Here is a 13,656-nt window from a genome sequence, read left to right as displayed (position 1 = left end):
CTATAAGATATAACTCAATCCAAGAAGTTCTTTCCAAATTATTACAAGCAATGGGGAAAACTTGTATTGAAATAATAAGGGAACTTTGGGTAAGGTACATTTAGGAGATGGGATAGAGGGTGAACCTGGGCACCACTGTTTCAGGGGAAAAAAAACAGTGGAGCTTTGGTCCAGGTTTCCAGCTCCACTCCCTTCGAAGGGGAAACCCCCCACAGCAAAGGGGAAAGCTCTCTTACAAAGGGAGGTCCTCTAATGGAGGGGCCCCTCTGGCGACCCCTCCCATCAGAGGGGGGGCCAGAAGAAGGACTGAGGGATTAATTCAATCTCACCTCCCCCCCAGCAGGGGCTGGCTCACTGCAGGATGGTGCAGGGCCATTGGGGGAGGAGTGGGGCTGGCGGGAAAACTTGGGCGGAAGAGAAGGATCAAGGCGGGACAAGGGGATCCCTGTAGCGTGGCCAGTGCCATCTTGGGAGGGGGTGCCGGGTACACTGCATCTGGCCCGGGGACGCACGGCCAGTGCCGCCCCTAAGGGAGGATAACAGTGTCTGGCAGGGTGCTTGGGGCGACTCGGCCGCTGCTATCCCCAAGGGAGAAGGTTCAGGGAAGTCCGTGGGGAAAAGGGAAGGGGAAGCTTCGCAGAAGCCAAAGGGGAAAACTACAGGAGAGGGGCCCGACACGGCTGGAAGCCGACGAAATGCATGGATGTGAAGGGCCTCTCTTAGGATGTTAACAATTCTCCCATAGCTGACGTCGCTGCTTACAATTCTGTCCCATTGGTGTCCTTTCGACCCCCCCTGTCCCCATAGCCCAGAATAGGGAGGAGAGGGTAGAAAAGGCAGCTTTCCAAGAAAGAGAAGGAGCTTTCCAGTATGAGTTACCCCAAAAAGACCAATCAAGGTTGCGTCCTACTCGGAAAAGAAAAAGCCTCCCGGCCGCCAGGGACATGCAAGCCTACAGCCCCCATCTGGACACGGACGGTGGTTAAAACTCAAAAGAAAAAAAGGTAGCTCAGCTGCCCGCCAGGGTCCCACACCCTGCTCTGAGCCAACTTACCCTCCGGGCTCAGGCAGTGAAATCTCTCTCTCTCTCCTCGGTGGTGGAAAATCGCGTTGAACTGAGGACATATTCTTTCATAGTTTGGCTCTCCCAGAGACCTGGGTGCTCCCGTTAACCCAGAGCTCATCACTGAAGCTTTGGGTTCGGCCACTGTCAGCCTCTGGTCTCCATTCAGATGCCGTCCCCTGACAGGCCATTCTTTGACCTCAGTCCATCGAGCCTCTGCCAAACTCTCCTCTTTGTCCTCGGTTAAGTCCATCCGGCTCCTGGCCCCTGCAGTCCAGCTGCCCCTGCAGCACAGCGGCTCCCGGGCGGGTTAGAGAGCACGCGTCAAGGACAAAGAGGGTCCCAGAGCTTCGGGTTTGTTTTACGCCCGGCGCGTCAACTCCTCTTAATGTCTGCAGAGCTCTTGCGGCGGCAGAGTTCCTTTCTTTCTCCCCCTTTTCACAAATTGATGGGAAAAACCATCCTCTGCTAGCATTTGTTGCCGTGCGAGACCGGCTCCATGCGAGTGCCGGTGGGACACAGCGGGAGGAGTCCCCTTCGACTCTGCGAGGCTCAGTTCTAGTGCAGGAACAGACGAGAGGGCGACACGGGGCTCGGGTGCAGACACATGTTTATTGTGGGAGCGCGTTCCCGAGACCCCCAGGGCACTGACCCGCGGGTCGGTTATACCCCGTGCCAGGGCGGGGGGAACCTGAGCTGCAGCCAATGGGACAGGAGGCAGGGGAGAGGGCCAGGGAAACACCAGGGAAAGGATGGGAAAGGACCGCTTGGTGAGGGGGAAGGTAGGGAAACACAGGAACGGGACAAAGGACCGCGGGAGGCAGGGGGAACGCACGGGAAGCGGGGAGGGGGAATGGGGGGAAGAAGGGAAAATTACAAACCCCACAGCTGCACATGCAAGATAATTATTAAGAAATCACAATGTTTCCTTCCTTTCTCTCACCCTTACCAACCTGACCAGGTCTAAGAAACAGTAATGACATTAAACATCACAGACACAGCAAGTAATCTCACAGTCTAGACCACAGGGTGGCCAACTACTTCTTTGATAGCATTAGGTTATCTTCTTTTCCCTCAGTCTTTAATCGAAGGCTAATGACACAAACACTTCATCACCCTCTGAGGACAGTCCTTCAGTTACTGTTTGGAAGGTGGTCTCATATCACACACAAAACAAAGGCACCTGGCCAGTAACACCACTAAAATGACACATACCAACTTGTGGCAAGCATCTCTTTTTGGTGCTTGTCCTGGTAATAGAAAGATGTAAAACATGTTGGAGGGGTGAGGGAGTGGGAATCAAACAAACCACATTCATTCAAAGCCTGCAGGGCAGTGTGGTGCATCTCCTATATCATGCAGCAGTGAATGCCTGTATCACCTTTTCCACATTCCCCCCATTAGACCCGAACCACCATTCAGTCATCCTTAGAACTCTCCTTCCTACATGTGGGAAGAAGGAGATTTATATCAAGAGAGAGATGAAAAAAAGGTACAGAGAAGCAGCAGTAGAAATTCAAGGCTTCTGCTGAAATATTTTCATTAACTGCACTGCCCTGAATGAGGACACTTGCATCCTGTTGTTCATCTTTAAGAAATTTTCCTCCATTATTACCACTTGCTCCAGGGAGATTTCCATTTAACAGGTTTTGTGCTTTAATACAATATGCAGACAGAGCAGCATGTTGAAAACACACACATCTGAGGATGACCATGTGTTTTGCACTTTCAAAGCCTTTAGGAAAATCTCAGGCTGCTATTCCTCTTCAGTGCTCCACACCCCCATGGGTTCCAGACGTTGGAAAACAGTTGTGCCAGGTAAACATCACAGACCCTCCAGTATAACTTCAGTTTTATGAAGCTGGATGCACAATTTTCTCCACAAAAACACTATTCTTTTCTTCAAAATTATGTAAAAAGCTTTACTGAAGCTCCTCAAAAATTAAAAATATGTAATTTCAGTTAAAAAAGGTCCACCTTCCTCTATTATTGCCACACCTTTAGCTCACCTGTTCTCATCCTGAGACAATATTTAGGGCTACTCACAGATACACTACCAAAGAATAACAGCAACTCTTCAGAGCCAACAGGTTCTCTACCTGCAGTCAAGTTGCAGGAATCCATAAAGATATTTCCAAAAAATCCTGAAAAATGTGAAGATTATACTGTAAATATGTATTTATGCATAACTAAAACTGATGAACCCTTACTAATTATCATATCACTCACATTATGGCATCATCTAATGTCCAGGGGTTAGGATTCTTCCATAGCTGGAACAGAATAGGAGAGCACAACTGTTGCTCTGAAGACAAACAGACCATTGTGATTTAATTTTTTTAATGCCAGTAAATAACAGATATCCACAATAATGAAGAAATGCAAGAAAGAAGAGAGATCAAAAGTTTACTTTTGAGAATTGAGGAACAGACCTGTTAGTCTCTTCAGAATAGAACACATATAGTCACAAAATATATATATATATATGAGCTAGATTATATATGCAGCGTGACACTAATTTGCTGAAAAAACTGCAGCAGCAAGTCTTTTGACATCAGCAGTTCTGGTACATGAAGCCTGAATAAGGGAGGAACAATTTGTTCCTATTGTAGGAACAAAAAGAAACAAAAACACATCATAAACAAACACAAGAGATCAGAATTCATCAGCATTAACTAAAAACATCTCCTGGGTTTTTACTTCAATCACTAGCTTCCTAAGAAGGCACATACCCAAAGTTAGACTTTGTTAGAATTCTGACTCAACAGTCCAACTTCTCTAAAATGCAAATTCACATTTTCTCTTGTATTTTTGCTTTTTTTTATACCAGTAACTTGATGACTGAATGAAAAATCACCGTGTCAGCTCTAACTATAGCCTCTGTGTAAACTCTTGATTTCCATGATGCTTGAATGTATTGTGAATTAGACTGTCATATGTATCTTTCACAAATTACTTTGATTAAGAATAAATAGACCCACTCATTCTCAATATGATTTACACTCTTTAGCTTAGCTCAATAGCTCATTCCAAGGTTGGCCTAGCCTAACAAGATGAATAAGCAACCAACAGAGAAATCATTTTATAGAACAGAAATCAATTCTTGTGTCATATTCCAAAAATATTTCCTTTACACTTGTGACAGAAGAGGACACCTAGACGAGCCAATTAATGTTTGCAATAATGCAAATTAAGAGATTCCATTCCAATCACTTTCAATTCCAGAAGACATGACTGCTGCACAATCAGCATTTTTTCACTTTATCCATGCAGTAAATTATAATCAAGTCCATCACTACCGTGGAATAATTCACAATCAGTGGGTACACTCCAGCCTGGAAAACACTTGGTATGTTCATAGTAGGAGGCAGAACTGCAAACTTTCTCCGATTCTAGTGCCACCAACAGCACTGTTACTATTTTTTCTGTTATTTAATAACGGAGACACTTGAAGCCAGAGTACGATCACTTTGTTGCAGCTTGGGTTTATTTCATTTCATTCAAAAAAAAAAAACCGAACCAAATTAAAAAGCACAACTGTAGGCAGTTAGATCTTACAAAAAGATCAGGCCTGGAACACGGCGTGCCATTCGCTAGCCAGGGCTGCCGGGAGAGCCGACACGCTCCGTGTCACAAGCGGGCGAAGTGCGAGCCCCGAGGCTGCCCGGGGCCGCGCAGGGAGCGCTCGCCAGCCCCTGCAGGAACCTCCGCAGGTGTTTGGCGCCCGCCCCCCAGAGACGCGGCACCAGCTCAGAGCCCGGCGGGAGCAGACGGACAGAGGGGCCCGGCGCGGCGGGAGAGGGGAGGCAGAGGAGGAGGAGGAGGAGGAGGAGGGTGCGGCACGGCTCGGTACCTGCCGGGGGAGCGCCCCCGCTCCGCGCCCCGCCGCCGCGGCCCGGGGAAGCGGGGGCAGCGGCAGCGCTCAGGGCTGTGGCACCGCCGCCGGCAGCTTCGGGGCGCGGGCTCCTCCAGAGCCCTCCGCAACATCGGCTCCTTCTTCCCAGCCCGGCGCGCAGCATCCCCGCCACTCGGGACAGCGCCGAGCGCTGGGCGCAGGCGCCGCCGCCGCCCCCTTCCCGTCCCGTGCCGGGCCGTGCCGCTCCCGGGACAGCCCGGGGTTCTCCCGGGACGGGGAAGCGCAGGCGCGGCGGCCCCAGCCCAGCGCCGGTCTCGGTGGTCGCGGCGGCACCGTGCGCCTGTCCTGTGCTGAGAAGCACTCCTGCCTGGACTCCAAAAAGCAGGGAGGCGTCCTGCAGATGTTCGCGGCGGGAATGCCGCTGTTTGATGGCTGGAAGTTTGTACTTCCAGCCCGGCGTACAGACCGTGATGTACAACATTGCCAAGGTGGAATAAAAGTAGAAACCCTCCCGCCACCCCTCTCCCCACTGTGAGAAACTGCATTGACTTGTTTGTTCATCAAAAGTATGAAATTAGGATAAAAGGGGGGGAAGTCGGGACATGGAATTTGCAGGCTTGACTGGTAACCACAAACAAAGATTGTGAAAGATTTTGCAGGACTGGCTGGAACTGATAACCGCAGTGGAAACCCATCGTTGCTGAAAACTGATAAACCGAAGTGGAAGAAGACACACCACCCCACTTGTGAAATCCATTGTTTTTGGGACTGATAACCACGGTGGAACGAGACTCATCACCCCCCACTCATGCAAGATAAAAAGGGACTGAAGAGAAGGAAAGGCTGTCAGCTTTTGGCGGAGCCAGGCTCCCAGCTGAACCCAGCGCTGTTTTGCTTGCTATCGCTTGCTGTAATTAATAAAATTATTAATTGATCTTAAAAGGCTGAATCAAATTATTCGCCTCAACTTATAACACCCACCACCACCACCACCCCCCGCAGGGTTTTCCGCGCTTACCAAGGCAGGCAGCCGCACTGGATGCGCTCAGCGGCGCCAGGGAGATCCTTCCCTTTATTTCACCATCACTGTAGGTGCAATATCACTTACACTGTAAGCTGTATCTTCAGCTGGGTGCAGTTATGGAAGGGTTAGCTTTGAGCAACTCTTCGAAGTACCCTCAGACTACTTTTAGTCTGTGTTAGGACAGAGCAGAAGGCTTATTTAGAGGAACACCATGGTGTTTTCTTGCCTCTCTAACAGGATAAAAAAGCCTGCACAGAGGTTCGGCATTGGTTTGTCAGAAATATGTGAGGATAAGACAACTCCTGTATTTCAAAAGCAGCTGAAACTTCTGACTGCTTGAAAATGAGCATGACAAATAGCACAGGCTTGAGACATGCCACATCTCAGTCTGCCTAAATGCTGAGGAAGAACATAAAGAAAATCTACATGACAAGTTTGTTGACTGGACATGCTGTGTGTAATCAAAAGTACTACATGGATGCTTAAAGATTTGTCAAAAAGAAGAAATTAATCAGCACAATTGCCCCAGTATAACTCAACAGGTGCACAACAGTATGTATTTCTAATTTATGTGGTGTGAAGAGAGCTTAAATTAAACTGTGTTTCTTTGGAATGAGACTAATAATTTGATAACTTACATTGATAAACTGTCTTGCGTAGACAAGGCATTCCTTGTGTGCACAATAAAAACAGATAGTCTTCCAGATTGAAGGAGAAATAAAAAATTTAAATAAGCAAGTTTAGTCTCTTTCCATTTTAGAATTTAAAAGATATTGCCTCATTTTTCACAGAGAGATTGTATAACAGTGGGGAGGTGAGTTCCCTGTGAATATAAACTTTGTCATTGTAAAAAAACAAACCAAAACCTGTTTAAAGCTAAAGAAAAGCAAGACTGATATATAAAACACAGAAATTTTCTGTTTATTTTAGTAGTTGACTTTTGTTAACTGCTGTTCTGAAAGCCCTTCTTAATCTTCCTATGTTGCAATGTCCTAAAACCGAGTAGTGCTTTGTTGTACTGACAGAAATCAATAATAATAATAAAATCTTTACTATTTTTTTACAGCGTTGTTGAGGACTTGCATTATTATGCACCTGAAAACGGAGCCAGAATGGTAATAAACAACACCGTTAAATTGACTTTGTGCTAAATATGAAGTTCCCCTACAAAACAGCATTTTGCCACAAGTTTCTATGAGTAAGTCTTCGCCTGAGCTACCGCTCGATTGCCGACAGCTCGAACTGATTTTGAGGAAAACCCTTTCATTAAAGTGCTCTTTAAAGTCAGTGTCACACTGTTTTTTCCATCTGCCGTAGCTCGCAGGCTCAGACTCCAGAGCAAAGGCGCACAGTAAGTGTATCTGAAGCGACACGAAGCGTGAGGCAAACACTGCTCTGCTTTACAGGAGCTGGTTTCGCTGTTTTCAGCCGCTGCGAGCGGAACCGCGGGCATCCGCTGGCAGCCACGCCGAGCCCACGGACGCCGTGAGCCCCATCCGTCTGAGGTGCCGGGCATCTCCTGAGACTCCTGCTCCGGATTTCTCCTGTCCAGCTGAAAGCGCGACGGGTGGAGGCTGCCGGGCCCGCTTCCCGGCGGGATGGGATGGGATGGGATGGGATGGGATGGGATGGGATGGGATGGGATGGGATGGGATGGGATGGGATGGGATGGGATGGGATGGGATGGGATGGGATGGGATGGGATGGGATGGGATGGGATGGGATGGGATGGGCGCCTCGCCTCCCCGTCCCGGAACGTTTGGAGGCCGGAACCTGCCACCCGCCTGGGGGGGAAGGGGCGGGGGACGAGAAAAGAGCGGACGCGGCGCCGCCGCCATTGCCCGGGTTCCGCTCCCGCCGCCGCCATTCCCGGCCTGTCCCGGCCATTCCCGGCCTCTCCCGGCCATGTACCGGCCGGGGTTCCGCGCACCGACCCCTCCCTACGCGGGCGGCGGCTTCCGGAGCCCTCCCTCCGGCGGAGGACCCCTGCCGCCCTCTCCGCGGGGCTACGGGAGCCCCCACCAGACGCCGCCCTACGGCCACCGGCCCGGGCCGCACGGCAGCGGCCTCTCGCCCCGGGGCCCCGGGTTCCACGGGCGCTTCGGCAGCCCCTCGCCGGGGGCGCAGACCCCGCGCAGGCCGCACAGCGTCAGCCCCCGGTACCCGGCTCCGTACGGCGGCGCCTCCCCGGCCGGGGCGCCTCTGCACCCGCCGCCGCAGCACAAGCGCTCGCCCGGCGGCTTCCAGAGGCACTTCCAGGTACGGGGCACAGCGCAGAGGGACACGGGGGGGAAGGAAGGAGGGAGGGAGGGAGGGAGCTGCTGCTGCTGCTTCTAGGTGAGGCCCGTAACCCGCTGGGGGAGGCACACTGGGGCCTTGTGCCAGAACATCATCCACCGCTAACAGGATTTTCAGGGAAGAGCCAGGCTTGAACATCGCTGGGCAACATCAGCTTCCCCCCGCCCATTTCCTCCGCGGTAGAGAGGACAGACAGAGCTCAGGCAGCTGTGAGATGAGGAAAGGGGAGAGAGCCGTAGGCTGGCGGGTTGTGAAGACACAAGTGCAGCTTTTTTTCATATTCTGGTGTATGAAGGTAGAGAAATTAAGCACCGGCCAAAACGACAGCAGTCACCTTCCTGCCTCCCTCAGATCAGTTCTCTTTAATGCGGTGGTGAATTGCGGTGTGCGTCTATTTTGCCCGTGTTGTCCATCGCGGGAGCTGTCCTATCCACACCCTATCCACACAGAGTTTTCAGGGACGTGGACAGAGAAAAGGAGTGCTCTATTAAAGGGAATTAAGCTGAGGGCATCTGTTGTGGTAATAGACTCTCATGTTAAAGACCTTGCTTTGCACTGAAAGCCATCTATAACAGGTTCTGTGAGTTAAGCATTTTTGCAGGCGTGTTATTTGTAGCATGTGACTGGCAATGCACACAGGGATGATAGCTCTCAGGATAACAGCTTTATGTGTATAACTGGCTTTATGCAATATTAGCCATAAAAGTGTAACAAATGACTCGTGCAGTACAATGATAATTTTTTTTTTTTTGCTCTTACTGATACTTGATTAGATATGATAATGAAGTCATATCTTAATAGAGATTAGTAAAATCTTAATGTACTTGCACTACATTGTCATGTGTCCATTGAAGACTAGTAGTCTGTTACTTTCTTATGATGCAGTTAACTCAGAAATCTCGTAGTTGATGGAAGGGGATCATTACAAAATTTATGCATTGTCTTCAGCATAACAGCAGAGACTCCCCTGGTATGGAAACCAACAGATTGCATAACCTCAGTGCCTTTTGAAAAAGCCAAGCATGTGGCATTTCTGCTATACATTATAGAGGGACAATTTATGTCATTGATGTCTAATTTCCCTTCAAAAGATCACTCTTTGACTGTTCAATTAAGTGTTTTTTTCAAAGCCTGCCTTAGAATTAATTGAGCAGAAGAATATGCAGGAATCCTTTTGTGTTTAGTTTTAGAACTGTTTCATGTCAGCACCTGAGGACGGAAACCCTCCTATAGGCTCCATTCTTATGTAAGAAACCTGACATAAATTATGTCAGGTTACATTCTGAGGTAAGAAACATAACATAAAGAAGGTACAAGTTTGAATCCAATCTCAGACTGTCACATCTTCCCTTCTCCCCTTTCCTTCTTTAGACCTTGTGTGTAGTTTAGGAGCACTGGCCTGATGGCAGCTCCTTCAGAGACTCAAAGGATATTGAATGTCTGTAGTTTTGCCCAGGACTGAAGAAGTGTGTGAGTCTGCACTGTGTGCACACATGAGCTGTTCTGCCTGGGAGGGCAGTAGAGGTGATCACAGAGGGAGTTATTCTCATAAACCATGAGTCCTCATCTGCTTTGGTGTGGGCAAGGATCTCTGCCCATGAGGCCATAAATAGATTCAGGTAGAAAGCCTTTCTGCATTTTCTAAGCATCAGGGTTCTTGTGAGGCATGTGCATTGTCTCCTCTCCTCTCTAGATCCTGTTAAGTGAACTCCAATGCCTTTGACATTTGTGATGCTACAGTCACTTTTGATATGAAAGTTTTAAGTGGCCCTTTAAAATTGCATTGGAAAATCCAAAAGACAGTTTATGTTTACTTTAGTGTTCTATTAATGTCTTGCCATTAGCATTCTGTACTCATTTTGTGCTCAAAGACTTTCATTCTTTGAAACAAACAGAAAACTTGAAGAAAAACATACTGAGCTTGTTTTTTTTCTGAAATGGCTTACTCTACCTTTATGTGGCCAGTAGTTTACAGCACTTTCTGTTTTTTCTGCAGAGGTGCTTCTGCTTTATATTTTACCAAAACATGTTTCTGGAAACAAGGGCCTGTAGTGACAGGACAAGGGAGAATGCCTTTAAACTGTGAGAGCAGTTTACATTGGATATTAGGGAGAAGCTCTGTACTGTGAGGGTGGTGAGGCACTGGAACAGGTTGCCTGGAGAAGTTGTGGATGCACCATCCTAGGCATTGTTCAAGGCCAGGCTGGATGGGGCTTTCAGCAACCCGGACTAGTGGGGGGTGTCTGTGCCCTCAGGAGGAAAGTTGGAACTAGATGATCTGTAAGGCCTCTTCCAGCTCAAACCGTTCTGTGACTTGTCTTTGTTGCATTTCTCATCTCCACTTAGAATTCACTTAGTTGTAATGTTTCATTCCCTACACTCAGCAGGAACTACTGAACTAGCTGCTATCAGCAGCTACAGAATGGTATGGATCAAAAATTATTACAGGAAGTAAAAGAAATGCCACCATTTTGAAATGGTACAATTGTGATTTTTGTGTTTGTGCATATGCCAGCAACTGTAATTACATCAGGTGAAGCAAACTGATAAAGGGAGTGACTGTCCCCAGTTTCAAGGCAATATTATTACACTCAGTAACTTTTTAATGAATAGCACTAAAAGCTGTTGTTTTCTACTCCAAAGAGAGATTTGTTATCTAGAGAAAAAGTACTGAGAATAGATTGACTGTTATTTTTAAGAAAAGTTCATTGAGAAAATGCTGTTGGCATTAGTGATAACTAATAGAAAGTTTTTTTAGGCAGTCTTTGGTACCAGATAGTGCCCTTGCACTGAATGGTTTCACTTGTACAGGTAGAGATGATTTCTTTTTCCACAGGTCTGTAGTGTAAATAATTACATTTTTGTTTTCTTCCCTAAAAAAAATTCAGAGGGGGAAAGAGCATATGACTACTATTCTAAACCTCAATAATCTACATGCTTAAATATAACATGTACTGAAAGCTGTAGATCTTGTATTACAGAATAATAAATTGCCTTTATTTCGAAAGTGCTAAAATGTTAGTGTAATGTCAGTGTTACTGATGACCTGCATCTTACTGTAGTGAAATTTAAGATTATTAAATAAATCCAAATGAGCCTTACCTTTGAATTATTTTGCTCCTTCCCTGAATACTGCAGATCATTATATCAGCTCATGTTTCTTTTGCATTCTGCAGATTAAACACAGCAATAAATGAAATCCACATTCAACCTTACATTGTCGAAGTTAAAAGGTTTTAATTAAATGTGGTAGTTTAGGGATGGTAGAGTTCTTTGTTTATTTAGAACAGGAAGCACTGGGTACTGCTGTTTTACTACTAAATGTGACTACTTAACATAAATGTCACTGTTGCTAGATCATGTAATCTTATCCTAGGAAATTCCATGCCCCTTGGAGAGTTTTTAGATGTATTCTGAGGTGATTCTCTGACCCTCATGGGATTTGATACAGTATAGTAATTCACCACCTTTTAGAAATTCTTCTATGTGAGGATCATCCTCTTAGCTACATAACCTAGCTGCAAAGAATCATTAGAAACTGAAAGTTTCTAAAGAGAAAGTGCTCTATAAATTAGACATGGATGTTCCCACATTTGATCATGTATCCATTATCATCAAACTTCAGGAGGTCCTGAAAAGTTCTTGCTGAAAAGTTTCTTGTGGTAGAAATGTGTTGAAACATCAGAACGTTTCTGCCACAGCACATTAGCAGAAATAGGTTCAAGCTGTCTGAGTGAAATCTGTTCTTCTGGGTAAACATTGGGTCTTTCACTTTATGGCACCATTTCTCAGTTTTGCTCAGAAATTGTTTCACGTGATCTATTTACATAGATGTTTTTAGGGCTTACAAGTCAAATTCAAATACCATCACTGCTGATCCAAAAATTCAGAGGTGGCTGGGTTGTGGGGGAAAGCAGCCATCAATCAAGTGCTTTTACCCTGCTTTACAAAATCTGATAACAGCCTCAAGGCATCCTGTTGCTCTAACCAGACAGAATGCAATGGGCATGCTTGGAGATTACTGTATATCTGTAGTATGGGTTGCTTAATTTAGGTTAAAACAATTTAAATGAGTACAGATTTAGATAAACTTCACCTTTTAGAGGAGTGAATCTGAGGAGAACAATGTCCTTCATGTCACAGCACTCTTTAAGCTGCAGACTTGTAGCAGCTTTACAGAAGCAATTGTTGTGATCCTTGATCTTAAAAAAGAATCAAATATGAAAAGCTCCCTGCAAAAGTCAATACCTGCTAAATCACTGATTACCACTGAGGTTGTATATAAAATAATCTGTTCTCAAATTTCACAGAACACTGGTTTGGTTAAAAGAGAATTTTTTTTCCCAGTGAATTCTTTGTAGCTATTTGCGTTACAGAATGCTGTGTTCAATCTGTAAGTACTTAATATTTGACTTCTACTCTTTTTAATATTGTCAGCTCTCCCTTAGCCTCTAACTCCCTGTTTTGTTGTTCAAGTTATTTCAGACATGTTAACAGATTATGAAAAGTAGCATGAGCTGCCAGAGAGATGTAAACAAGTATTTGGGAGAAGACTGTGGGTGGTGCTTTTTTCTTATCCTAGTAAATCATCACTTTTAAGTAAAATACATTAAAGTTAATGTTTCCTGAGGAAGACGCAAGTGAGGTGTAGTAATTATGATTAACTAATCAGCTTCAGAGCTCTACTACAATAGAAGGAAACATTTTAAGTTTTTTTTTTTTTTAACTTTTTTTTTTTTCTTAGTTTGAATTAGACTATTAAATGTTTCTTTACCTGATGGTTTTCTTCCAAAGGGATCACCCAGGACATCTACTCCATTTGGTACAGCGCATGGCAGAGAGAAAAGAGTGTCTAATGATGTGGAAAACTATTACAGACCTTCAATGCTTGAGGACCCATGGGCTGGCCTAGAGCCAGTATCTGTTACAGATATAAACCAGCAATACAGCAGTGAGCAAACAACATGTACTGGTAAAAAAGGGAGGTATTTCAGCTAACACTTTTAAAGGCCAAATAATTCCATCTTGTCAGGAAAACTTTGGGACAGAATCTTTACACTTACACAAAATGAACAATAACCAAGACTTTAGACAATACTTCTATTTCATCACATGTCCACCCTTTTATCCTACCTTTTTTTATTGCTTTGGATATTTTTATGTATGGGAGGCAAAAGGAGTGGTAGGAAAACTTACATTTCTGGCTATGTGGAAGTGCCTACCAGCTCTGAAGAACAAAGTTTTCTTTAATCACCAGCGACTGATTTGTGACTGTTAAAACAAGTTTCCATATACTTACCCTCTCCCATGCCAGATTGTTAGCCTTTTATTGTAAAGTCTCTTAGGATGTGGTCTTTTTTATGTTTCAACATTTTTAGATAGAAATAACTTGGAAATAAAATAAAGTTTTGTAAA

At 45.7% G+C, this 13,656-nt stretch overlaps 2 protein-coding genes across 2 annotated transcripts in view; one reads left to right on the top strand and one right to left on the bottom strand.

Moving 5' to 3' along the window:
• SUGCT (succinyl-CoA:glutarate-CoA transferase) overlaps positions 1–5,082 on the bottom strand; it is a 339,298-nt gene extending 334,216 nt beyond the window's left edge. The window contains exon 1 of the mRNA XM_031503930.2: positions 4,917–5,082. Coding sequence (XP_031359790.2) covers positions 4,917–5,082 — 166 coding nt within the window. The remainder of the gene's footprint in view (positions 1–4,916) is intronic.
• A 2,554-nt stretch (positions 5,083–7,636) lies between these two features.
• On the top strand, positions 7,637–13,656 carry MPLKIP (M-phase specific PLK1 interacting protein). The gene is given in 3 exon segments (XM_021546890.2): positions 7,637–7,825; positions 7,828–8,202; positions 13,036–13,656. Coding segments are annotated over 3 exon segments (768 nt in total). The 3' UTR covers positions 13,240–13,656.

This window comes from Lonchura striata, chromosome 1 (assembly GCF_046129695.1).
Source record: "Lonchura striata isolate bLonStr1 chromosome 1, bLonStr1.mat, whole genome shotgun sequence".
NCBI lineage: Eukaryota > Metazoa > Chordata > Aves > Passeriformes > Estrildidae > Lonchura > Lonchura striata.
Note: the sequence above shows the minus strand (reverse complement) of the source record. Positions and strands in the feature narration are given on the sequence as shown.